General features: G+C 40.4%; 2 protein-coding genes and 1 long non-coding RNA gene across 4 annotated transcripts; 2 read left to right on the top strand and 1 right to left on the bottom strand.

Moving 5' to 3' along the window:
- Window positions 1-92: 92 nt before the first annotated feature.
- On the bottom strand, window positions 93-23,065 carry LOC144068027 (uncharacterized). 2 transcript variants are annotated; one of them, XR_013298094.1, is made up of 4 exons: window positions 6,961-6,986; window positions 6,772-6,886; window positions 3,567-3,719; window positions 93-238 (listed from the first exon to the last, which is right to left on the bottom strand). It is a non-coding gene; the product is annotated as an uncharacterized LOC144068027 (long non-coding RNA). The 2 variants fall into 2 exon arrangements; XR_013298093.1 differs by lacking the exons at window positions 6,772-6,886; window positions 6,961-6,986 and adding an exon at window positions 22,942-23,065.
- Window positions 1,553-12,774, top strand: gabrr3a (gamma-aminobutyric acid type A receptor subunit rho3a). Its single transcript, XM_077592203.1, has 9 exons — window positions 1,553-2,075; window positions 2,727-2,839; window positions 6,784-6,851; window positions 6,940-7,163; window positions 8,797-8,879; window positions 9,255-9,392; window positions 9,471-9,623; window positions 11,961-12,154; window positions 12,307-12,774. The coding sequence occupies exons 1-9, from the start codon at window positions 1,933-1,935 to the stop codon at window positions 12,607-12,609; spliced, it is 1,419 nt and encodes a 472-aa protein (XP_077448329.1). The 5' UTR covers window positions 1,553-1,932; the 3' UTR covers window positions 12,610-12,774.
- LOC144068025 (uncharacterized) lies at window positions 13,758-25,890 on the top strand. Its single transcript, XM_077592201.1, has 29 exons — window positions 13,758-13,947; window positions 14,166-14,224; window positions 15,385-15,447; window positions 15,693-15,763; window positions 15,825-16,285; window positions 17,001-17,022; window positions 17,096-17,133; window positions 17,248-17,378; window positions 17,449-17,530; window positions 17,622-17,659; window positions 17,750-17,794; window positions 17,892-17,959; window positions 18,030-18,067; window positions 18,142-18,181; window positions 18,255-18,289; window positions 18,366-18,493; window positions 19,189-19,321; window positions 19,395-19,739; window positions 19,816-19,969; window positions 20,048-20,212; window positions 20,951-21,073; window positions 21,326-21,371; window positions 21,448-21,551; window positions 22,624-22,748; window positions 23,838-24,209; window positions 24,278-24,561; window positions 25,306-25,407; window positions 25,470-25,586; window positions 25,687-25,890. The coding sequence occupies exons 1-29, from the start codon at window positions 13,883-13,885 to the stop codon at window positions 25,815-25,817; spliced, it is 3,585 nt and encodes a 1,194-aa protein (XP_077448327.1). The 5' UTR covers window positions 13,758-13,882; the 3' UTR covers window positions 25,818-25,890.
- Window positions 25,891-26,585: the final 695 nt, after the last annotated feature.

The following is a 26,585-nucleotide window of genomic DNA, read 5'->3' on the forward strand; positions in this document are numbered from 1 at the left end:
CTGTCCTGAACTTTAACCCTCCTGAGGAGAAGCGATGCATTCCCATGAGGGATGTGAGCGTTGAAAAGAGAAGTTCTCCCGCTGAAATGTTTGTTCTGCAATCCAAATTGGTCCTTGTTGTAGTAGTAGCTGTGGACGGGGATTTGTTGCTTGTACCAGTGGATCACCACTGTGCCAGGAGGGGTGAAGCTGCAGGGCAGGAGGCAGTCGTCATGGATAATGCAGGAGACCTGGGCCCCTTAAAGTACATTAAAGATATAGAATGAGCTCTAAAAAATGGAGTGGAATCACGCTGAATGAAACCAGGAGCAAAAATTATTCTCCAAAATCTATCAGTAACACAAAACTTATTAGCATATCTAAGCAAAATCTATAAGCAACTGAGAGTTTTCTTCTTTTTTTGTTTCAAGTTCTGTTTTTCTCATCCCAATAACATTAAAATAAAAATAAAACAACACATATTAAACGCTCAAAATGTTTAAATAATGACCTCAGACATGTAATATTTAGAATTATTTAGTTGTACTGGTTGAATGAGCATTATTGCCTATCTTTGATGAATTTCTGAGATTTTTTTTTTCGCTGGGCATAAACTATTTTCATCTATTTCCCTCCATTTCCTCACTTCATATTGCAACAAAAAGAGCTCAGGACATGGCAAAGCAAAACAGTATGAGTTCAAAAAAATCAACACAACATTATTATTTTATATCAACAAGTGGAAATTCCCATGCCCATAAAGTCTGATCTGAAAGTCTTATGATTATATTATAATGTTGTCATTGTTTAGAGTGAATATTGTGAAAAACACTACCTTTTGAAAATGTCAGGAAGAATTCACCCAGGAAAATTAGCAACAGCAAAATGGATCCCATTGTCTCTGCCATGTCTATTTCAAGTAATCTCTATATGTGTGAGAACAAATGCTGGTGTGCATTGAGTCGCATCAACACGATGCAGTCTACACCCTCTGCAATTCTAATGAAACACCAACTAATTAACTAGGCAGGTGAATGTTTAACAAGCTCTAGTGAATGCTCCATCACGCAACACCTCTGGCGCCCAAATGTGGACCTGTTTAATTTTCACACTACACAGAATAACATCCAGTTTGACAGTATCGAAGCAATTCTTCTCTGTCAAGATCCCCTTTTGACTTTTTGGGGAAATACGTCTGCCTTTGTTTCAATAGAATCTCTTGATGCACTGAAAGCAGTCATTCCTTTGTTTTCTACGCGCAAGGCCGTCTGTTTATTCCAATTAATGTAACCCAAACAGTGGTCTGGTTGGGATTTCTCACAGTAAAAGCAGCTCACATCCCTAGCGCCACTGGGTTGACCATCCAAATGCAACATTTACAAAAGTTGACAAAACATATGTTGACATCTGTCCCCTCTGCACGGGATTTTTTTTTATCCAACCACCCAGGCAGAGTGCAACCGGAGGGAAAATCCCGTTGTGTGTAAAAGTAGGCTAGAGGCTTTTTTTTATTTTTATCTCTTCAGAATGATGATGAAACCGTGGCTCGTATTATCCCCGCTCCCTCCCCGCCCTCGGATGCCTCTAGTTTGTAGGTTACCGAAAGATTTCACCGACCACAGATAAGAAGATTAAGGAGGAATTAATGGTATTCCTTTGTCATGATTGGAATAAATTGATATTTGGTTTTAGGAAAGAGGGTGGAGACTGTTTGGGGTCAGCGGCGAGATTGTTTTGTCAAGAGATGCGAGGGAACGGACGGAGCATTTGATCAACGAACTCCACCAGGGGACCCTCTGGACTAATGGGAGGCTAGAGTGCTGGCCAGCGCACTCCATGTGCAAGCCAAAGCGGAATGAATCTCGCCGTGATGTGGACGCGTCAGTAGCCGCCGGGGACTGAGGCTTCCGTCGGCTCGGGAGATCCTCACGTGTTCCCAGCACCGGTTTCACCATGCAAGTGCTCCTCCTGGCCTTACGACTCACGTGTTTTGCTTGCTTGTGGCCTCTAACGCAGCCAAACAGTAGCCATTTTCACAACAAGAGGAGACACAAGGAGCTTGACATCGGGGACGCCAACAAACAAAAATACGGCGGGTGAGCCCAAGTGGGATTGTGTGCTTTGCTCCTTTTGATAAGCTGTTGGGATGGTGTATAGAAATTTTGGAATCACGGTTGTTTTGTGGCTGTGGTAGGAGCGGGAAAGGTTAAAAATGGCGGTCTCCAACTCGGGACTCAATATTTTGCGGCCTTCATTTGAAATACAATTGTAGTAGAAGTGTGGTTTATGCATATATTGTGATGTAACTAAATAATTCAAATTACATCATTTAAAATATTAAATTCAAACTAAAAAATCCAGCTAATTTTTATAAAATGTGAAGTTGGCTCCAGCACCTCCCGCCGACTGTTGTGAAGTTAAGTGGTACAAAAAATAAATGGAAAAAAAGAAGCTAAAATCAAATATATTTTGATATATTTTGACTTACCAAGAAAAGTTTCTACAAAACAGATTTATCATCAATATTTCTTATTATTCTGCATCACCTGACAACAGAAGCTATATATAAAATAATTGTATTAACTAGGAACTGTAATCATTTAAAACCGAGACTCTCTTCTTAATCACATGGCTAAAACTTCACACAGTTAAATGAACGCTCCACCAGATGGAAGTTCAATGTAAGATGAGAGCGAATGGAGATTCACTGTTGGCCTCAGCTGTTGTTTGTCCTCTTTGCGTCATAGACGAGTGGACCTCAAGATGAAAAAGCTCGACAGCACAAAATCTTTGCTCATTAAATCAGAGCAGCTGCTTCGAATCGAGGACCACGACTTTGCCATGCGTCCAGGCTTCGGAGGTAAGACCGACCAAGACCGTCTTTGCATTTCCCCTAACAAGACTGATGTAGGTTACTGTGCTGTACTTGGTATTACGCCTCCCCAAAAAGCCTTTGCTGACCTAGATAGTATGTGTGGGACAATGACTGCAGACTGGAGTACAAATAAACAGTAATCTCAATGGTGAATCTCATTGAGAAGATGCATGTTTGAGGTGATTGAAATTGGTTTGGAACACTAAAACATCACACATTTTAGGTTTTTTTAGGTGAATGAAAGTCCCTGATTTGCAAGAATATCCCATGTTTGGGTGGAGTTGAGCTGAGAGGTCAGCCTAGTTCATTTAGAAAATGAGGGTGTTAAAAATATCAGGGTAGAGCTGAAATTGTCAATCAAATTCCACATGATTACCTTCCGAAATAGAGAATTAGTCCATGTGCAAGATATCATTATAGTCTGCAAGCAATTAATTATGAACATTATCATAGCCAGCATATATGTGGCCTAATCAATTTTGGGGAATTACTTGCGTTTGTCACTGCTTTGCTGTATCGAGGGAGCAAAATTTGCATGTACTGGTGTACGTTTTACTTGTGGACAAATTAAAAATAAATACCACTAAACTAAAAAAAAAAAGTTTACATGCATGGTTAAATCCTGTGGTAGCCCAAATTCTTCTGAAAAAAAGATAAAATGGCAATATAAAAATAAAAAATAATATTAACAACCCCACCGACGAGTCATTACCTTAACGTGGTGGTGGTGGGGTTTGTGAGTCCCAATGATCCTTGGAGCTATGTTGTCTGGGGCCTTGTGCCCCTGGTAGGGTCACCTGGTACACGGTTGACTGGTCGCTGGTCTTTTGGTCGCCGATCTTTTGGTCGCCGGTCTTTTGGTCGCCTGGAAGGTAAGTGATAATTACCATTTAAATCGTTGCTCAAATTCCCTAAATACAAACTGTGAATTACTATTTAGTCATACTTAATGCCCTAGTAATTATTAGGCTAAAGAAAAGCTCCAAATTTCCCTGACTTTTATTGTTTTTTGTTGGAGAACTTGTTAAGACCCTGACTGACGTAGCTTCTTAAAGGGACAACGCATGTATGTACATCCAAACTCATACACTCACACGTCGGCTCAGTGAAACTGCTCATGGCCATTCTTGGCTTTTATTGATGTGTAGGCCGGTCTTTTGGTCGCCGTTGTCGCGGTCGGGGCGACCAAAAGACCGCGACCAAAAGACCGGCGACGAAAAGACGGCGACCAATCGACCGCACACGGGGTCACCTATGGCAAACTGGTCTTAGGTGAGGGACCGGACAAGGCATGACTCAGAAGACCTCTTATGATGAAAAACATAATCGGGAAAAAAAAGTTTAAGTATCTTGGGGTCTTGTTCATGAGTGAGGGAAGAATGAAGCGGGAGATCTACAGGAGGATCGGTGCGGCGTCTGCAGTGATGCGGACCCTGCACCGGTCCGTGGTGGTGAAGATGGATCTGAGCCAAAAAGCGAAGCTCTCTATTTACCAGTCGGTCTACGTTCCCACCCTCATCTATGGTCACGAGCTGTGGGTCGTGACCGAAAGAACGAGATCCCGGATACAAGTGGCTTAAATGAGTTTCCTCCGCAAGATGTCCGGACTCTCCCTTAGAGATAAGGTGAGAAGCTCGGTCATCCGGGAGGGGCTCGGAGTCGAGCCGCTGCTCCTCTGGATCGAGAAGAGCCAGATGAGTTGGCTCGGGCATCTGATCAGGATGCCCCTGGACGCCTCCCACGGCTGGCCCGGGAACACCTTGGGATACTCCCGGAAGAGCTGGGTGAAGTGGCTGGGGAGAGGGAAGTCTGGGCTTCCCTTCTGAAGCTGGTGCCCCCACGACCCGACTTTGGATAAAGTGGAAGAAAATGAGATATTAAAAAGAGCTACATTCAAGATTTGTTTCACAGCCAATTTCTCCAAATATGTGTAATGGTTGAATGAAGGGCTTTGTACAATTATATAACTAAATTGAGGAGCGCTTCAATTTTCCACGCAAAATCGTACAAATATAAAAATGTTAATATTTAATACGGAACGCAGTAATTTGTCTAACAGATGTTACAAATTTTCATTCATCTTCCATTCCATTTATCTTTACAAGCCTCGTGGGGGTGCTGGAGCCTATCTTAGCCAACTATGGGCAGTAGGTAGGGTACACTCTCAGTTGGTTGCCAGCCAATAGCAAGGCACAAGGTGACAAACGTCATGAAAAAAATTATAGACCGGGACAATTTGAAGTGGTCAATCATGCATGGATGGTCATGAAAACTATTTTTCAGTGACATATAGTAATTGAATGGCAAGCAGTTCAAGATATCCCTTGGGTGCAATAACTTCAGGGTGTGCAATATTAACAATGTGCAATATCTTAGGTTGTGCAATATTTTAGAACTTTATAGTGACTTTTATACTTTTATGTTACTTATTTGTTTTTTTTTTGCTGGAAAAACGCACTTTGCGGAGTAGCACCACCAATTTCGTTATACGCAGCTGTGTATGATGACAATATAGGCTTTTTGATTGAAGATATAACCTATATACCTCTTAGTTAGCAGGGATATATTAGAGCATATGTGTCAAAGTGGCGGCCTGGGGGCCAAATCTGGCCCGCCGCTTCATTTTGTGTGGCCCGGGAGAGTAAATCATGAGTGCAGACTTTCTGTTTTAGGATCAAATTAAAATGAAGAGTATAGTAGATGTATATTAAATTTCCTGATTTTCCCCCTTTTAAATCAATAATTGTAATTTTTTAATCAATTTTTTAATGTGTTTTTAGTTCAAAAATCATTTTGTAAAATCTAAAAATAGATTTAAAAAAAGCTGAAATAAACATTGTTTTAGATCTATAAAAAACTGAATATTCAGGGCTTTTAATCCAGTTCTTTTAATCCATTTATTTTAAAAAATCTAAATATTATATCTAAAATGGTCCGGCCCACATGAAATCAAGTTGACACCCCTGTGTTAGAGCATCCTTGCTTGGATAAGAAATAAAGATGAATGATTTTCAGTTTTCTCAAAAAGGAAATCTACAAAATAAAAGGTTATTGTAAAGCTATACTGTTCTAACGTGTACCATTTTTTCCGGTTTTGGGGGTAAAATTCTGGCAACTACAGCTGCTAGTATCTTCATTTTTTAACAACAACGATAACAAAAAATAAATAAAAATATTGCAGAGTAAGGAACCAGGAAGAGGATCGGGAAAACAAAGCTATATTTAATGTTTGATATAATCCTTCCTATTTCACTATGCTACTGTGTTCGAGGAGTGACGTTTTTAAGTGCTTATTGTCATTAGGTAATGGTAGTGACAGGACAGGATGGGTACAATTCCTCACTTACATTTTCATCATTTTGGCCACTAAACAATGATGTAAGGGTCTCACCATTTACACTATAACCCTGTGAATATTTAATAGTAAAACACGCTGGCTTCCCCTTCTGTGTATTCCTTTTCACGCTATGACGCAGATTATTAAAATGGAATGTCTGATTATTTAAGGCTTCAGTTCAATCTACAAACCAGAAATACTTGTATAAACCCATTGGTCACTTCTTTGCATAATAGGTGGGATTATATCAGTAGTTTCAGATTTTTTTTCTCTGCCTGGCCATTTTGTCATAGATTTGACAATTTGACATACAGTATTTGATCGGCATCTGTCAGTAAATATTGTTCTGTCTTTACTGTGCGACAAGTGCTGATCTAAACTCTGGGAGCTTGTGATTATGTAACGTGTTGTCTTCAGCCTCTGTGTCTATAGTGTGGATTACACCTCTTCTAGGCCGATTGTGCCATATAAATTCGTAATCTGTGGGGGATGTACAGATGGGGGAAACATGGGGGATGACATCATTGCTACAACATGCTATCAAGATGCTGCTGAAGGCTGATTGATGGTAACATTTAACCTTTTGTGCCAGGCTCAGCTATCCCTGTTGGGATTGACGTGCAGGTGGAGAGTGTTGACAGCATAAGTGAAGTCAACATGGTAGGTCCATCAACTTTGGAATGCTTCTTCCGATTCTATAATCATATAATTGGGCCTGTTATCGGGGATTGTTCTTTGCAACGCTCAGGATTTCACAATGACTCTGTACCTGAGGCATTACTGGCAGGACGACCGACTGGCCTTCCCCTCCAGCAGCAACAAGAGTCGAACCTTCGACTCGCGTCTCGTGAAGAAGATCTGGGTGCCCGACGTGTTCTTCGTCCACTCCAAGCGTTCTTTCATACATGATACAACTATGGAGAACATCATGTTGAGGGTTTTTCCCGATGGCAACATCCTCTACAGTGTCCGGTAAAATAAAAGAAAAAAACATCCTCCATAAGGATGCTTCTCTAAAAATTGGAGTTAAAAATCGCAGGAGCTAAGTGGAGGGAAATAATTGTGGGAATGTGTAAACTTAGAAAGTATTTATTAAACAAAGTAGTTCACCTAAAGAAACTGGTTTAATTTAAACGAGAGACAACGTATTGGATCAAAACGAGGGATGTCCCGAATTCAATCATTTGATTGGAAATCAGATCCAATCATGTCGTTTTTGGAAGATTGGAATCAGGTGAAAAAGATCTGTTTTTTAGTTTTTGTTCTTTTTAATTAATTAGTTTATTGTCTATCATTGATACAATTCAATTTGAGCAGTCAAAATGGTTGGCCAATAGCAATCTAAATGAAATAATAAATGTAACAGTCAATGGCAGTGAATGAGTTAAGTTAAAGTAATCTGAAATGGGTCTCGGACACATCATTTCAAGAAGATGGGAATTGGGTGAAAATTATTCCTTGTAAGCTTTTTTTCCCTTTAATTTGAAAGCAACAAAGCAACAAAATAAGGTGCACAAATTGTCAAAAGAATATTTTTTTAAGTATGTTTTGTAATACTCAACAATTTTAGAAGATTGAAATGAAATGAAAAATATCCTGCTTTTAAGAGGCTTCAAAGCAACAAAAATACGATGAAAAAACTATGTTTTGAAATAAACAAGTTAAAAAAAAAAATTATCTGGGTATGGGATCAGCACTCAGTATCAGCATATCTTCAAAATCAGCTGACTCAGACGAGAGTATTTTATTGGGCCAACTCTAATCAACACCATAGACAAAAGAAACATACAAGTGTGATGCACGTGGATGATGATCTGGCAAGGACCAAATAGCAAAGCTGGGAGTTATTTAGACAGAATCACAAGGACCAGACAACGCATTGATCATGACATTTACCAAAACACTCGCCAAGAAAAAACCGTAACAATATGTTACGCAATACGATGAAAAAAGGCTTAGTCCAATCATCAGATCCATTTCAGTTTCTCGTGTTAGCAATATGGCTAGTAAAGTCACAGATTGCCCCCAAAAGATTATGAGTAGTGAAAGGAGTATTTAGTGACAGAATATACTGTAGGATTAGCAAGGCAGCTGTTTGTGTTTTGAATCCACACTATTGCTATTGTTCCATACCGAAGGTAAAAAAAGCCACATTTAGGATGACTGTTTTTTAGTCATGTTAATATTCCAACACATCCATTCATTAATCAAGAAAAATCAAGCATAATCAGTAGAAAAGCATTGCACGTTTTCCGTCCTAAATAAAATTAATCATAAGTCTGTGACATGTGATCAGATAATTTTTTTTGTCTTTATACGCGGTGACGTAGCTAGTGGCTCATGATCCGAAATCATTTGAGTTCCAAAAGACTGCAAATGATGGGATGATTGTGACCATGAAATGGCTGAATATTTAGTGTGCAGTCTTTGTCTTTTACTTAAAAAAAACAAGATGAATGCTATACAGTACACATGCTTAGGCATACAAGTTTATTCATCAGACTATAGGGCAATAAATCATCTCCTTAGCGTCCAGCATTCTAATACTGAGTATTTAGTACACTATTTAGCTTGTATATTTCTTTAACTACAAACTGTGTTTTAGGATTACTGTGACCGCGCTTTGTGCGATGGATTTCAGCAGTTTCCCACTCGACACACAAAACTGCTCTCTGGAGCTGGAGAGCTGTAAGTAACAAACTCTTTCGTTTGTATGGTTTATTATACTGTATATCTCAATATTTTATCTATATAAATTATGTCCAGTATAATCTCACTTAGTGTAGCCTGAAACAAAAGTTGAATATGAACTTGAAATATGTTAAATTGGCGTTATTCTAGTTTGTCTATTCTCATATGCTGTGGAATAGCTGTCGCGGTGTTAAATCAGGTCAGGCTGTGTCCATTATATAGTTTTTTCATTAATGACAGATTTAGGAAGGAGATTGTATTTCCTCTTTGAGTGCAGATAAGAGTGGAGATTTCGCTCCATCTAAACACTGCAGAATTATTATTTTTTTCCCCCAAATCATGCTAATCTGTCCATCCTCTCTTCTCTTGAAGATGCTTACAATGAAAATGACCTCATGCTCTACTGGAAGAACGGGAATGATTCATTGAGGACTGATGAGATTGTGCTCTCTCAGTTTTTTGTCGAAGACTTCCAGCCTTCCTTTGGGCTCGCCTTTTACAGCAGTACTGGTGCGTGCATTAGGTCTTTTTAAAATTTAAATCTATTAACATTTTTAAAAAAATCTTTTTTTGCAACTGTGTTTTTAGGTTGGTACAATCGTCTCTACATTAATTTTATTCTGAGGCGGCACATTTTCTTCTTCATGCTACAGACGTATTTTCCCACCATGCTGATGGTAATGCTGTCATGGGTGTCTTTCTGGATAGACAGGAGAGCTGTGCCTGCTCGGGTTTCTTTGGGTACACACATTTAACTTTTTCTTTACTTATAACTGTCCAAATTCCAAAGTCAGCTTGGTTGTTTAAAATGTTATATTGAACCTATTCACTGCCATTGCCATCCAATCCATTTTGACTCGAATAGGCCGTATGCCCAAATGGATTGGACGGTACTAAGGCATGATCGTTCATTTCAGATGGCTCTGACCTGGATTGCTATTAGAGCTGCAGCTATTGATCTAATAGTTAATTCAGGGGTGGGCAAACTTTTTGACTTGCAGGCCAGAATGGATACTAAAATTTGACAGTGGGGCTGGGCCAGGAGCAGCATGTTAATTAAGCTACTGTACTGCTGCTGTGCGTACATGTGCAAGTTGCTATTTTTAACACAGTAGAGAAACTCACATTTCAGTGGGAACTGTGTTGTTGTTCTCCCTTTTTTGCCAGCGCATCAAAATCTGGAGTTAGTGCGCCATCTATCGAGGAAACGAGAGTATTGCAAGGGAAAGGGAAATGAATGAGGTCATTGATTTTTACTATAATTTGGACAACGTCGGCTGGCCGGATTAAAAAGCCTAACGGGCCGTATATGGCCCGCAGGCCGTAGTTTACCTAGCGTGGGTTAATTAGAACACAATTTAGCATTGAGCCTAAGGGTAATACTATAAGCGTGACCGGACGTTTGGTCTCCGGACGTTTGGTTGACCAGACGTTTGGTCGACCGGACGTTTGGTAGAACAGACGTTTGGTCGACCGGACGTTTGGTCGACCGGACGTTTGGTCGACCGGACGTTTGGTCGACCGGACGTTTGGTCGACCGGACGTTTGGTCGACCGGACGTTTGGTCGACCGGACGTTTGGTCGACCGGACGTTTGGTCGACCGGACGTTTGGTAGAACGGACGTTTGGTCACCGGGTTTGCTCACTGTCAAATTATTACAGAGAATTTACTGTTGATATTTTGATATTAGATATTTAGATATTAAACTCTCTCTCTCTCTCATGATTATAATTTTGAGAGCTGGTTTCAACAGTAACAACCCGGCGACCAACCGTCCGGTCGACCAAACGTCCGGTCGACCAAACGTCTTTCGACGGAACGTCCGGTCGACCAAACGTCTTTCGACGGAACGTCCGGTCGACCAAACGTCTTTCGACGGAACGTCCGGTCGACCAAACGTCTTTCGACGGAACGTCCGGTCGACCAAACGTCTTTCGACGGAACGTCCGGTCGACCAAACGTCTTTCGACGGAACGTCCGGTCGACCAAACGTCTTTCGACGGAACGTCCGGTCGACCAAACGTCTTTCGACGGAACGTCCGGTCGACCAAACGTCTTTCGACGGAACGTCCGGTCGACCAAACGTCTTTCGACGGAACGTCCGGTCGACCAAACGTCTTTCGACGGAACGTCCGGTCGACCAAACGTCTTTCGACGGAACGTCCGGTCGACCAAACGTCTTTCGACGGAACGTCCGGTCGACCAAACGTCTTTCGACGGAACGTCCGGTCGACCAAACGTCTTTCGACGGAACGTCCGGTCGACCAAACGTCTTTCGACGGAACGTCCGGTCGACCAAACGTCTTTCGACGGAACGTCCGGTCGACCAAACGTCTTTCGACGGAACGTCCGGTCGACCAAACGTCTTTCGACGGAACGTCCGGTCGACCAAACGTCTTTCGACGGAACGTCCGGTCGACCAAACGTCTTTCGACGGAACGTCCGGTCGACCAAACGTCTTTCGACGGAACGTCCGGTCGACCAAACGTCTTTTGACGAAACGTCCGGTCGACCAAACGTCTTTTGACGAAACGTCCGGTCGACCAAACGTCTTTTGACGAAACGTCTTTCGACGAAACGTCCGGTCGACCAAACGTCTTTTGACGAAACGTCTTTCGACCAAACGTCCGGTCGACCAAACGTCTTTCGACGAAACGTCTTTCGACCAAACGTCCGGTCGACCAAACGTCTTTCGACGAAACGTCCGGTCGACCAAACGTCTTTCGACGAAACGTCACAGTATCATCTATAAGATGCCTTGCTCACCAATGCTCAAAATGAGTTGTGACTTGATCACATTTCTTCACAGTGCCATAAAAACAAAAATCCTGAAAGTAAATACAATGGTAAAATTACTTCTCACACTTTTTCCCTTTCAAATATTCAAAATACACATTCTCCACATACAAATTAGGTTAGGGGTTTCACACCACTCTAAACGAACGATTCATGGAAGCAGCAACATTGCATTCTAAGCTTTTTTCTGATGCAATCACGCAATTTAATCGATTAATTGTTGCAGCGCCAATGTCAACAATAAGTTAATAGAAAAACCGTGCTGTTCTGTCCACATGCAGGCATCACCACTGTGTTGACCATGTCCACCATCATCACGGGCGTCTCCTCCTCAATGCCTCAGGTGTCTTATGTGAAAGCTGTGGACATCTACTTGTGGGCCAGCTTCCTCTTTGTCTTTCTGTCCGTCATCGAGTATGCTGCCGTCAACTATTTCACCACGGTGGAGGAAATGAAGAAGCTCAAGAGGGCAAAGGTCGTCGGCGCTCGACTTCGTAGACCGTATTATTTTCTAAATCCCTTGCGACTCGTTTGACCCGAGCAAAAAATCATTAAATCATCATCAATCCTCCTGGGGGAGATGATCTAGATACTCAACTCGTGTGACTCTTTTCCATGTCCACGCAGATCCCGAACTCCTACAACGCGACACAGGCTATGGCTTTTGACGGCTGTTTCCACGACAACGATATTGACCTGACCCCTTTCCCCGAGGTTTCCAGCACGCCAAATACGGAGAGGAACACGCAGTCAAGAAACTCTACCGTGTCGACACCGGCAGAGGGCACGCGGCTACGGCGCAGGAATCCTATCAAACATAATCTCAGCTTCATCATGAGCAATAGTTACATGATTGACTCCTATTCCAGAGTTTTATTCCCTCTGGCCTACCTGCTCTTCAATGTCATTTACTGGAGTTTGTACGCATAGCGCACTCACCTTGCTGCAAAATAAGCTTGAGGAGAAAAAAAAGAGACTATTATGGCTCGTAACCTTTGTTTCACAAAGCTTTAGAATCATTTGAATGTAGGGGGTGGATACTATTGCAATATTGCCTCAGAGTAAAATGCATAGTTGTTGTAAAATATTTGTAAAAAGAAATAAATAATTATGTGCCGTGTTATCATTTTGAGATTTGTTTTGTTCTACCAGTCCTAGGTTTATGACGTCCGCAATGTATGCTATATATTGAGGTAATGAAGTATAGTGGTAGTCCAGAAAATGAGATACATTTATTTTAAGAAGTTATTAAATGGGGATTTTTTATATATACATATATATACACACACACACATACATACACATTCACACACACACACATATATACATATGTATATATACATATATATACACACATACACACACACATATACACACACATATACACACACATATACACGTGTATATATACACACATATACACACACATTATATATATATATATATATATATATATATATACACACACACACACATATCTACATTATATATATACATACACATACATATATATCTACATTATATTTATATATATATATATATATATATATATACATATATATCTACATTATATTTATATATATATATATATATATATATATATATATATATATATATATATATATATATATATATATATATATATACATATACACACACACATATATATACACACATACATTACTAAATATAATTTATAAAAATGGTTTAGCCTTGAATTGTTCACACTCCTAGTACTGACCATCTAGCATTTCAACACAGCAACAAACTTAATTGTCTCAATTCTTCCGACGCTTGGCTTCTGTTTTGTTACCCTGGAAATAAGCATGTGTCACATTTTCCATTGTAACTACTGCGTATACTGGCAAGTGTACTTAGAAACGAGTGGACACACCCTGAAACGCAATACAATGCAGAAATATTCCTTAAAAAAACGTATGGGCTAAAGTGATTTCCCTTCTGCCCACTCATCTCAAAATTACAAATCAATTCAGGTTTGCCTTCACCAGTGTGAAATAAAAACACACTAGCCTTTGAGTGACCTGCCAATGTTTGGGAGGTGCACCTGACCATGTTTGGGGGCGTGTCAAAGACTCGACATCCTCCTGCTAATGACAAGGGACGTAAAAGTTACCTTGAATCTGGGAACTTCATAACTTAAGATGTATCCTGGAGGAAGATACCATCTTTGTGAAACAAGGATATGATCATGAATTCTTCCAGGGGATTTCACACAAAGCTGGTTATGAATTTAGCCTCTGTTGTCAGGTAACATGATTCTTTTTTTTAAGGTGCATTTTACAGCTTTACTCTTAAATTGTTTGAGTTAATCTATTGAACTTGATATCAAGTGTCTGAATACATGATGATAACTTATGTACGTTTATGTTTACTGAGTATGTTGGATTTCAGAAAGGAAATAATTTTACTCTTTAGTGTGAAAATGAAAGAAAAAAATGAAGTCAGACTACATACTTATGTTACAGGGTGAAGAAATCAAGTTCACGTCACACCAACGTCCTCCACATGCTCCTTCTATTCACTGGTGAAGTCCCTCGCTTACAGAATATTACTAGCTTTCAAATACTGCCAAATCAGCAGTGAGTTCAGTCAAAACATACACATGGATAAAGCCACAAGTCCATGTGAAAATGTTCTCATGTGTCAATATAAACTCAATTGCTCCTGAATGTTATTCTGACTGAACTCGCTGCAGTTCTATTTTTAAAACAAAATGCCACACACCTCGCTTGACTTCATCTATCACTTGTCAGGTAATACACACATTCCTCTCTAATTTTTCAGGAAACCAGTTGTTCCGGTCAGTTTGTACGCAATCGCAATTATAACAATGTTCTAAATTTTTGCTAACATGATCAATTTTATGTGCCAATATTTTGCGGCCCCAATTTGAAATCCAATTATAGTCTTGTTTTGTATATAGAATGGACAATAAAATAAACAATTTCAAATGAAAATAAATGAATGAAGTGGTCCATTTTAGGAAAAAAAGTTAAGTTAGAAATAGAGACAAAAAAACACATTTAAAAAGCCAATAACGTAAAATTATAAATAATTCTAAATAAACTGCCTTTGGCTCAAAGTCAGCTGGGATAGGCTCTGGCAAACCCCCACAATCCTTACGAGGGTATGTGTTGTGGTAGTTAGTAACAGACGGAAATTCATATTGAAAAGACTTATTGAAGGCAATAGCTGTATTTAATGCAGTTTAGCTCAGTTTTGTATGTACAATGACAATAAAGCATTCAATTAAATTATCTATATATATATATATAAAATTTAATTGATATATATATAAAATTTAATTGAATGCTTTATTGTCATTGTACATACAAAACTGAGCTAAACTGCATTTATATATATTGTGACATAATCACATAGCTAAACTATTTGACTGGCAATAATAGCAAAAGACGCCCGGTCCACTATATTGAATTGAATGCTTTATTGTCATTGTACATACATAACTAAGTTAAACTGCATTAACGACATCCATTGCCTTCAATAAGTCTTTTCAACATGAATTTCCCTCTGTTACTAACTATCACAACACATACTCTGTGACCTGTGCTGGCATTGAAACAGTTAAAGATTCAATCACATATTGATGTCTTCATACTCAAAATGACATTTGGCATTATTCAGTTTTTCCAATACTGATAGCTGTTTCCATCTCCTTGTCAGGTTTTGCTTCCTGTAATGTGACGGACACTACTCAGCCTGAAGTGACAAGCACTCCGACTTCAGGTAGACTTGCAGACTCACATTATCTGACAGCGGTATTAGTTGAGTGATGAAAGATGAAGACAGTGTGTGTGAAGTATGTTGCTAAACTGCTGCAGAGTAGAAAGGTTGTGTTGTACTTCTACTGGGATTCCAAACTAATGTCTTGCATATTGCGCATACATTTTTGAAAGGCAGTTGGGTGAGGGATTGGTAAATAAAATAAAAATAAAACACAATATTCAAGTAAGACTCATCTCTCTTTGCAGTGTACTACTTTGTGGAAATCCCAGTTGTTTTGACTGGGCCAGCGAAAAATGAATCAGAAGTTGCTTCATGGGTATGTTTGTAATGTCTGATAGCTACTGAATACTTACTTAACATAAGAATTTTCTTCTAAGCTCCAGGAAGTGTTCCAAAAACTTCATGGGAGCTGCGTCTTTTCACATATTGAAAACACAACAACCTCGCCTCCTTGGTCGCAAAATACATCGGCAAGCAATTCAACGATGGCGACGACAACAAACAGCAACACGGCAACCGTGGCAACAAAGCCATTCGAAAATACTACTGAAGCTACAAGCACAACGATTAAAACTACTGCATTACAAAACAGGACTACTGAAAGTATTACCACATTGACAAACAATGAAACTATATCCAATGCCTCTCTAACATTACAAAACAACAACACTACAATAGAAACAGTAGAAAACTCAGGCACAGATATGGATTTGACCAGTGGAAAATCAAATGATAGTGGCAATAACACAGAACGCATGATATTGACCAACAACAGGAGCAAAAATGCAGTAGAAAACTCCACCAATGCAGGTTTTAATCAAGAAACCATCATTAGAAGGTATGTATTATTTCCTTTGTATTTTATGAACATGAGCCATTCCACCAAAATTATACCCTAATCGTGACCGGACGATTCGCCGAAAGACGTTTCGCCGACGGACAGTTCGCCGAATGGACGTTTCGCCGAAACGGGATTCGCGCGCTCGCCCCGCCCCCGGATCGTGTGTGTATATGTTTTTCAACCTCGGCACAAAAAACAACACAATGAGAAACAGCCCCACTTTTATTTGTTTAATAAAATAATAAATTAAACACTTTAATTTTTTCGGCGTAACGTCCGTTCGGCGAACTGTCTGTTCGGCGAAACGTCCATTCGGCAAACTGTCCGTCGGCGAAACGTCGGCCGGCGAAACGTCCGAGTACCAACACTAATGCAAAAACAATGCCCTCTGGAAGCAAAATGTGTAGTTCATAAAGATTAAAAAAAAAAAAAAAAATCACCAATATATGAATAAATTCTCACTGCAGAAAATTTCAAAAGGCAAGTTCGTGTTCTCTAGTTCTCATATATAATCATTTTTAATTACCTTTAAATTTGACGCAGAAAATGAATGTTATTACAATGTCAATTCTAATGGCAGAATGTTTTTGAAAAATTTCAACCTACGTACTTGTTTAGTTTTGGTGGAGTGCCTCACATACACACCAGTCTTTCCAGCATTGCCAGACTTTGTAGTAATTTCGTTAATCCTACGGTCATTATTACTTTTCAGCAAATCAAGTAACCTATTGCAGGTAGGGAATATCATACTTTAATGTAATCAATGTCCATATCATCAGTGTGTGTGCTATGATTGATATGTAACAGGGACTTGAAGTATTCTGTCTGGAGAAGACTGAAATAAGGTTAGGCTCCTCAGTAGGTGGTATTAAACAGTATTAATGCAACTGTGATTTTATCTACGTCTATGCATTTCTAATTAAATCCAGTCCTGTGATGTGATGTATTTGATTGATCAGAAAGACAAACTGCTGGGCGCTCGTGGCACTGAGGTTGAATTTGCCACCATGTTGTATCCTGCAAACAATCTGTGCAGCCAGTCAAAATTCCTCTGACATCCAAGCAGTGGGAAGGAGAGTCAGTCGATTACGTGAGTGCAATATATCCTCCGGAATACAGATTTATATTTTAAAACAATCTTTATTTGCTCTCATTTAAAGATTCCCCAAGTAATAAATGCAGCAGTGCTCATTTGGAGGAGGACATCTGTGTCTATACACAAAATTCAGATCATGCAAAGTGGTAAATATTTCATTTTCATGTACTTTTTTTTTTTTAAATGACATCAAAGACACACAAAAAAATGGTGGTTTTGTCTATTTTCTTTTAATAGCGAAGATTCAGCCTTTGTGGCGCCTTCATGTGGTGCAGGTAAGCACCAACATGTCAGAAAACTATAACTATAGTAATGAATGACCATTAAATTGTTATAATTGTACTCATTTCAACATGATTTTGCAGGTGAAAACAACAAATGCAGTTGCGAGAACTATTGCGAGGGGACTGGTATGTTTTATAAGCGTTATCTGATAAAGACTACCAATTTGATTATTCCGGATTTTTCCCCCCCGCCCCATCTCATCTTTATGTTTCAACTTTTTAGACGCATTTTACACTTTTGACATTTCAATTCGAAACCCTGAACTGAACCTCTCCTACCCTCTTTTTCTGGTGAGCTCGTCAACGTACACATGAATGATTGCACAAAATACTCCTAAACATTCAACTTTTATCTGAACAGATATCTCAACTAAACCAAAGTTGCCCTTCACCCACAAGGTCATACACAACAATTCAAAAATCAGCTTTTTGTGGTTCAATTGGTATAATCTTTGGCCATTTTGTATTTGTAGTATCCCATGCTCTCGTTCAGACATTGCTTCTAAATACAAGGTAAATAACATTCATTTTAACATCAATTCATCACTTCTTAGCAGTTATTTTTTCATGCTTTCTTTGTGCTCAGAACTCCAGTTTGGACTGTGGACAAGCAGGAGCAAAGTGAGTTCAAAAAAAATCTTTGCATCACCTCTGCCAAAAGGGAGGATGACTTACATTTGATTCTGGATTTTTCTAGCCCTCAACGTTGCAAAGTAATTTTGCAGTTGGCTGAAGAGGTTCCAATTTGTAACGTGAGCGCAGCCATTACAGCATTGTTTCAGTCAGACAGCAATGTAACGTTTGATGGGAGAGTGACCAGAGCAGGTATGCAGTGGTTCACTTTTTATCCAAGATACGTTGAAACTCCTTTTCAAAGAAAAATCTGAAATTCTGAAGTCATTGGCTGACATTGATGCAAATAAATGTTATATCCATTTTAAGTTCAAATAGATTGGACAGCTACTAGTGACAAACTAGTTTCAGTTTGCAGCAAAAGGATGAAAAGTGCCACATGATTTGACTACAATTTTTATCTATGGCTCTGAAAGAGATCACTGGTTTGATAACTAAAAAAACGGTGCTCGGATGATTCGCCGAAAGACGTTTGGCCAACGGACAGTTCGCGGAACGGACGTTTCGCCGAAGCGCTCGCCCCGCCCCCGGATCGTCATCTGTAACGGGCCGTATATGGCCCGCGGGCCGAGGTTGAAAAACTTGAACACACACAATCCAGGGGCGGGCGAGCGCTTCGGCGAAATGTCCGTTCCGCGAACTGTCCGTCGGCCAAACGTCCGTCAGCGAAACGTCTTTCGGCGAATCGTCCGGTCACGTAAAAAAACATGCAAAAAATTAATGGTTTGCTGGAGGACAATATCTTGATGTCTTTTGTGTGAGGATTTGAAATAAAATATTTTCATATTCAAAATGTACACTTTCAAAGCTGGTTAATTTAAGAGATTAGATATTATGCAACTAAATGCTCATAAACTTGCCATTTTCTTCACTTTTCATTCTTATAGCTGTCTGTGGCCATTCAAATATTAGTGACTATTTGCTGGGTTCTACGTTAACGTGGGTTAACAGCACACTCCAGCATGCAGAGTTTTGCAAGGTGCAGAAAAACTCTTCCAATCCAGTCTCCACTCAAACCTGGTCAGTAACTTCTCCATTTAGTTATTTTTTGTCCAATATTCAATTGTCTAAATTTGTTTATTCCGGCATTAAGTTCATCTGGACAAAACCTGGCTGTTCATCTTAAGGAGCAGTGCATTCCTACAGCGTCCACCACAGCCAGTCCAACCGCCTCTCTTAATACCTCGCCATCCCTGCCATCATCGTCCCCGAACGTCACCTCCGTCTCACCCAGCGCGGAGAGCCGAGCCTACGCTCTTCTTGCGCTGAGCGCCAACGTGTCCGCACTTAATTCCAGCCAGGTGGACCATCTTGTGTCTCAACTGGAGGATCTGTTGTCTGGCCCCAACATCAGCCTTGCTCTGGCCAACTTGACCATTCACATAGTCAGCAACCTGCTGGGTGCCTCGGCCGAGATACTTGCCAGCTCCGCCAACAGGTTACTTTTACACCTCAATCTTACTATGGGTCTCTTAACATGTAGGCTAAACCGCTACACTGCATTCTACCATCAGAATCATAAGGATTGTCGATACAGTGGGACTGAAAGTGGTCTTTGAAGAAACAGAGACTCTCTTATCGCCAGCGTTGGCGCTTTCAGTGAAAGCAGTGGATACTAGTAATCCTCAACCAATTCTCTTTTCTATATCAGATCCCAGCAATGTGGAGGTAAGACAAATAGAGTGGACATTTTACTACCCAGAACGTTGATGAATGTTCCAACGTAATGCATGTTTGTATTTTAAGGTGAGAGGTAATCTCAGGTTTCCAAGGAGGATAAGGAACGACGCCTCCATCCCCCAGGGCTCCATCTTACTGCCTGACACCCTTACCCAAAACCTCACTTCAGAAGAGCTACAAATGGCCTCCAGAGTCCACTTTAACTATTACCAGAAGAGCACCGTATTTCAGGTCCAGACACATTCCACAATCGATCTTTTATACAATATGGGTCCATTGAAAAGCATAGAAATTTCCCCCTAACAAAAGGGATTATCTCAATTAATAACATTGTAAATAACATTCTCAATATAGAAATGAGGTACAAAATGGCTTTCTCGGAGTACAGTAATTTCCAAACTGATCCAACTACTGTTGAGCTTCTGGTGCAATGTTGCAAAAATACAAACATCAAAACAATACTTGCCTGCCCCTGAAACAAAAGGAATTCATTAATTCTCTGAATTGTTTATCCTAACAAGGGTAAAAGGGGGTGCTGGAGTCTATCCTGAATAGGTGGCCAGCCAATCGCAGGCCACAAGGAGACCAAGAACAACCATTCACACTCACACAAGTACCTAGGGGCAATTTACAGTGTCCAACTACACTACCATGCATGTTTTGGGAAGTGGGAGAAAATCAGAGTACCAGGGTAAAATCCACATATGTCCGGGGAGAACATGCAAACAACACACAGTGAGGACCCACCTAGGATCGAACCCTAGACCTCAGAACTGTGAGGCCGACGCGCTAATGAGTTGACCACCGGGCCGCCTTATTTAAAAATCCTTGCATAAGTAACGGTTTTTATGTATGAATAACTTTCTATAACTAGAAACTAGTTTTTTTAGAGGCATATTAACCATTGGCACTGAAATTGACTTCCTGATTCATATTCATTAACTGATTTTGTGGCTTTTGTCAACTCAGGACAGATCGTTAGGAACACGACGACTCAATAGCGGCATCCTGGGAGCGAGTTTAGCAAACCTCACAGTCACGGGACTCCAGGATGAAGTCGTGATTCGCCTGAGGAACTTACAGCCCATTCCTGTGAGAAATATTTATTTACTTATTTTTAAAATGATCCATTGTGGAGCCCAGTATTTCCAAGTTGATTGACCTGCGGCTTTTTGAATGAAAAACACGTGGAGCAGCTCTAAAATGAACACCATACATATACAAATTAAATCCAGATGAAAAACCCAAACAAGCTTAGTTATTTATTACCCTCATAACAGTAGCTCTCAACACCTAATACTTGAACTCATTTAGATTTATGTTTCCCCCTTTGCTAAATTATAGGCCAATTACGTGGTTTCATGCGTCTTCTGGGACTTTGCATTAAACGGTGAGTATGCCTTCCTAACATCCATCTGACCATGACAGAATGAATGCAATGGAAAAATACATACTTCCACTGACAGACAGATCCGGTGGCTGGAATACAAATGGCTGTTATGTCCAGAACAGCACAGACAACATGACAGTTTGTGGCTGCAACCATCTCACTAGCTTTTCCATCCTGCTGGTAAGCGTTGTTTCTTTTGAACCTTTCATGCACAAATTTGAATTTTTCTTTTCCTTAAATCTGTTTAATACATTCATAAATTGTACAGGGGTCTCAAACTTGCAGCTAATCGTGGGTCAATTGCCAATATTTTGTGGCCCCCAGTTAGCATCCAACTGTTGCATTATTAGTCAAATATGGCAATCAAAGAAATGAATACATTAAGTGTTCGGTTTTAGGATGAATTGATTTAAAGAGTACTGTATTGTCACAACTACAAGGCGCACTTAAAAGTCTTAAATTTTCTCCAAAATAGACAGGGTCCCTTATAATCCAGTGTGCTTTATATATGGAAAAATAATTAAAATGTGTCATTCATTGAGGGTGCGCCTTATAATGCGGTGCGCCTTATAGTCGTGAAAATACGGTAATTAATTAAAAAAGAATACAACCTAAACATCTTTAAAAAAAATACAAAAATAAAACAAATTGTTATACACCGTAAAACGGAAGAAGTATAAAGACAACTTCAAATAAGTGTGGCCCATGTATATTTTGCTTTGGGAGTACTTTTGACCTATTTCTCCCCTCACATATCTTAATTCTTTGGCAGCCAATGACGGCAAAATACGTCCAATCCATTTTAAGTGGGTAACACTCCCAGTTGAAAAAGGTCAATAGGTCGCTTCAATATAAATTTAATTCTTTTGCTAACTCCCACAACACACACTAATACCTGGGAGTGAATGAGTGGCAATTCATTTGAAAAGAAACATTGGAAAATCAGTATGTTGATCACTTTCAGTGTCTTTAATGTCTATTTAGGGCGTAATGCAACTCCTAAAATCGCATTCGGTTCCTTTCATCCATCTGCTGTCAGTTTAAATTAATTCCTATTCAATGAATATCTAATGCAAAATATCTCAGCCACATTCAGTTATCTTCAAGGGGTCCGTTGAAATTCCTCCCACCCAGGCCCAGTTCACATTTGCTCTGCCACTGTTCATCTCTAATGACTTAAATAATGTTTTATATATATTAAATCTCATAGCAGTAGTAGGTGTACCTAACGTTACATCGTCTGCTCATCCAGGACCTCGCCAGAGAGCCTCTAACCAGTCGAGTGCAGGCAACCGTTTTGACCTTCATAACATATATTGGCTGTGGGATCTCTGCCATTTTCTTGGTATTAACACTTCTCACCTACTTGGCCTTTGGGTAAGTATTGACTGTCAGGAAATTTACCACCTTCCTCAAACTATTTGTTCCACGAAGAAACTATCCTAGCAGTGGAATTCTTTCTTTGTTAAATTCTGAAGGCTGGCTGAATAGAGGACGTGGATACGTACTTTTAAAAAAATCATTAACATAAACATGTTCTCCCTTAGAAGCAAACATAGTAGAAACTTACCCGGGCTGGTAAAAACAACAGGGTAGCACACAGGGAAAGGTGAAGCAACATGGATGACAAGCTGAAAAGGAGTCCAGGGGTGGGCAAACCGGTCCTCGAGGGCTACTGTGGGTGCAAGTTTTTGTTCCAACCAATCCAACACAGACACTTTGACCAATAAGATTTCTGCAGAAAACAAGAAGCACCTGACTGCAATCCACTGATTGCACTTGTAGGACACCAGATTGGTGACAGTGTGTCCTTTCTATGGGTTGGAATGAAAAGCTGCACCCACTGCAACCCTTTGTGGGATAGTTTGCCCACCCCTGGCTTATATCGACAAACGGTACACGGTCAATTGGTCGCCGGTCTTTTGGTTGCCCGGAAGGTTATTGATAATTACCATTTAAATCGTTGCTCAAATTCCCTAAATACAAACTGTGAATTACTATTTAGTCATACTTAATGCCCTAGTAATTATTAGGCTAAAGAAAAGCTCCAAATTTCCCGGACTTTTATTGTTTTTTGTTGGAGAACTTGTTAAGACCTTGACTGACGTAGCTTCTTAAAGGGACAACGCATGTACATACAAACTCATACACTCACGTCGGCTCAGTGAAACTGCTCATGGCCATTGTTGGCTTTTATTGATGCGTGGACCGTTTTGTTTTACCTTGTTTTGTCGCCGGTCTTTTGGTCGTCGGTCTTTTGGTCGTCGGTCTTTTGGTCGTCGGTCTTTTGGTCGTCAGTCTTTTGGTCGCCGGTCTTTTGGTCGCCAGTTGTCGCGGTCCAGGCGACCAAAAGACCGGCGACCAAAAGACGGCGACCAAAAGACCGGCGACCAATCGACCGCACACGTCGACAAACGGGAGGTAGCGAGAGAGTGACATGTTTAGTGTTATCTGATAACCTTCCAGGAAACTGCGCAAGGACATGCCATCTAAAATCTTGATCCAGCTGTGCGTGGCTCTCTTGCTGCTCAACCTGGTCTTCCTAGTGGACGCCTGGCTAGCGCTGTTTCCGGATGCCGTGGGCCTCTGCATCTCCACCGCCTGGTTCCTCCACTACTTCCTGTTGGCCGTCTTTACCTGGATGGGCCTAGAGGCGGTGCACATGTACCTGGCCCTGGTCAAGGTGTTCAACTCGTACGTCCCATGCTATATGCTCTGGTTCTCGCTGGTGGGCTGGGGCTTGCCCTTGATCGTGGTCATTATCGTCATAGCCGTGGACAAGGACAACTACGGCTTGGTGTCCTATGGGAAGTATCCTGATGGTGCAACCGATGACTTGTGAGTCCTATAAACGTACAAGTGCATGTCGATATCTGAAGATGCAATATAAAGGAACTCATCCGCAGCTGCTGGTTGAAAAACGACATTGCCTTCTACGTGGCAGTGGTGGCCTACTTCTGCATCATCTTCCTGTTCAACTTCATCATGTTTGTGGTGGTGCTGGTCCAGTTGGTCAAGATCAAGCGGCAGAACCCACACAATTCCAAGCACCGCACGGCGGGGAAGGACGTGCGTAGCGTGGTGGGCCTGACGATCCTTCTGGGCCTCACCTGGGGTTTCGCCTTTTTCGCCTGGGGTCCAGTCAACCTGGCGTTCATGTACCTCTTTGCCATCTGTAACGCATTTCAAGGTAACGCTGACGACTTTTACTCACCATTGAGTGTTTTAAAAAAGGTTATTTGAGTTCACTGACCCGTACAGTTATCATGTTTCAATGCACCATACATAAAAATATATAGGCTTCAGCCAGCATATGGCAGATGCGCTGTCAAACCACGCCACCTTGCATCCACGCAAGATTATTACATGTCCATGTTAACTCAGGCGTTTTTTCAGACAATACAGTGACCTGGAAAAAAAGGTAGATCGTGCTATGTTGGGTCCTTGAAAAGTATATCACCTCTGGATTAGTTTATCTGGTATTTACCTTCATTGATTTGTTTGGTGCATTGAATTATATGGTGAAAATTATAATAATGCAGTCTCATTCCTGTATAGCACTGTGCATAGTATATTTTTGTCTCGACTTGCAACAAAATTCAGAGGACTCAATCATTGTACTTGGTCACAAATTCTGTGAATTTGTTTTACAAATGAATGACTTATGCACCAAATGTTGTCTGAGACAAGTTACATTTTTCTACAATTATAAGCTACTTTCCCCCAGATTGACCTCTAAAATGAATAATTTTTTTACAAGCACTTTTTCTCAGTGTTACTTTTGCACCAAACGTATCTTCCCAGTATTTTGAAACTCTTAAGACAATGTTATCTCAAGGCAACACTGAACTAATGTATGTAACTAATTTATCACATCACTATCAGGTTGACAGGTAGCAATGAGTCCAAGCTGACTTCCCTCTTTGCTATATAGGTTTCTTCATATTTGTGTTCCACTGTGCGGTGAAGGATCCAGTAAGGCGGCAATGGCGGGCATACCTCTGCTTTGGAAAACTTAGGCTGTCTGAGAATTCTGGTAAGATGCTTCCACTCTAACCAAATGGTGAAGACTTCAACAGAGTGGTCAACCTTTTGCAGAATGGAGTCGGACTGCAACCGAAAAGAAACCGAAAAGAACCTCGTCGTCGCAGTCAAACAACTCATCCAGCGCGTTGACTTTCCTCAGTCAGAACTTGGAGCAGACTCCGGGCATAGGTCAGCTTTAGGTTGCCATAGCAAGAATTGGTTTTAAACTCCTCGCAGAACTGCAACATGTTGGGCTATTCCGTGTAATGATTTTGATGCTGTGTTTTAGGAAATCCGTTTGAAGACGGAATGATCACTGGTGACGAGAATCCCAATGTGGACGTCATCTTCAATGAACTCAACAGTGTGCCCAGGAACCGTCAGACAACCACACTTACACGTCCACATTCTTACACTTAGAAAACAATATGTTGGATTTTATAGCTTTCTCATTGTGCACGTGGAAAGCCTACAATTTGTTTGTGAGAATCCCCGTAAACAGAAACAAATACTAGTGTTTATGTGTGAAGATTTGCTTTTAGAAGCAAGAACTACAAAACCTCTGAAGAATTATGTATGTTTGGTAAATATAGTAAGACTTAGAAGTCTAGAATATTGAGAAATATTTTAAACTGATATTTTGTTCATTGGTGAAAAGAGTGGAATTAAATGTAATATGAAATGAAATTCATGTCAAAAAATGAAGAAAACATGTTACATAAAACATTGTCTTGACTATGTATTGAGAATTAAAAAAAAACACTTTTGAGCCAAGTGAATTTATCCATGAATATTTAATTATTTGGCTTCATCTGCTTGAACCACTTAGTTTTTACGTGACTGAGCCTTTGCCAGACACTAACCGTGTGAGGATAAATCTTAACTAGGCCCACAAATTTGCTTGTAAACGTGCTATGCAAGTTACATTCACCGTCCTTTACATACATCTGATATACACAAACTGGCCACAACATTCTAACCACTAATGAAATCCAGCATAACTGTATGGAGTCAGTGGCTGCAATTGACGGCGATGGACATCCCGTGACGATGGCAGCCACGAGTTAAGAGGTGAGAAACTGAAACCGAGGGGTATCTTGTATTGAATCCTAATATATCGAGTAAGTGGTTCTGGTCTTGTGGCTAGTCGGTGTCAAACACTTTGTTATATCAGAAGAAACCAACATG

The sequence above is a fragment of the Stigmatopora argus genome, chromosome 22 (genome assembly GCF_051989625.1).
Source record: "Stigmatopora argus isolate UIUO_Sarg chromosome 22, RoL_Sarg_1.0, whole genome shotgun sequence".
Taxonomy (NCBI): Eukaryota; Metazoa; Chordata; class Actinopteri; order Syngnathiformes; family Syngnathidae; genus Stigmatopora; species Stigmatopora argus.

What these genes read in the sequence shown, in the direction of transcription:
- gabrr3a (XM_077592203.1), top strand. Translation starts at nt 1,933, where the DNA reads ATGCAAGTGCTCCTCCTGGCCTTACGACTCACGTGTTTTGCTTGCTTG. An exon ending in CTCTCTGGAGCTGGAGAGCT is followed by an intron (nt 8,880 to 9,254) that starts GTAAGTAACAAA and finishes CTTCTCTTGAAG; the next exon opens with ATGCTTACAATGAAAATGAC. An exon ending in CGCCTTTTACAGCAGTACTG is followed by an intron (nt 9,393 to 9,470) that starts GTGCGTGCATTA and finishes CTGTGTTTTTAG; the next exon opens with GTTGGTACAATCGTCTCTAC.
- LOC144068025 (XM_077592201.1), top strand. Translation starts at nt 13,883, where the DNA reads ATGATCATGAATTCTTCCAGGGGATTTCACACAAAGCTGGTTATGAAT. An exon ending in AAGGAGAGTCAGTCGATTAC is followed by an intron (nt 17,379 to 17,448) that starts GTGAGTGCAATA and finishes TCTCATTTAAAG; the next exon opens with ATTCCCCAAGTAATAAATGC. An exon ending in ACATTGCTTCTAAATACAAG is followed by an intron (nt 18,182 to 18,254) that starts GTAAATAACATT and finishes CTTTGTGCTCAG; the next exon opens with AACTCCAGTTTGGACTGTGG.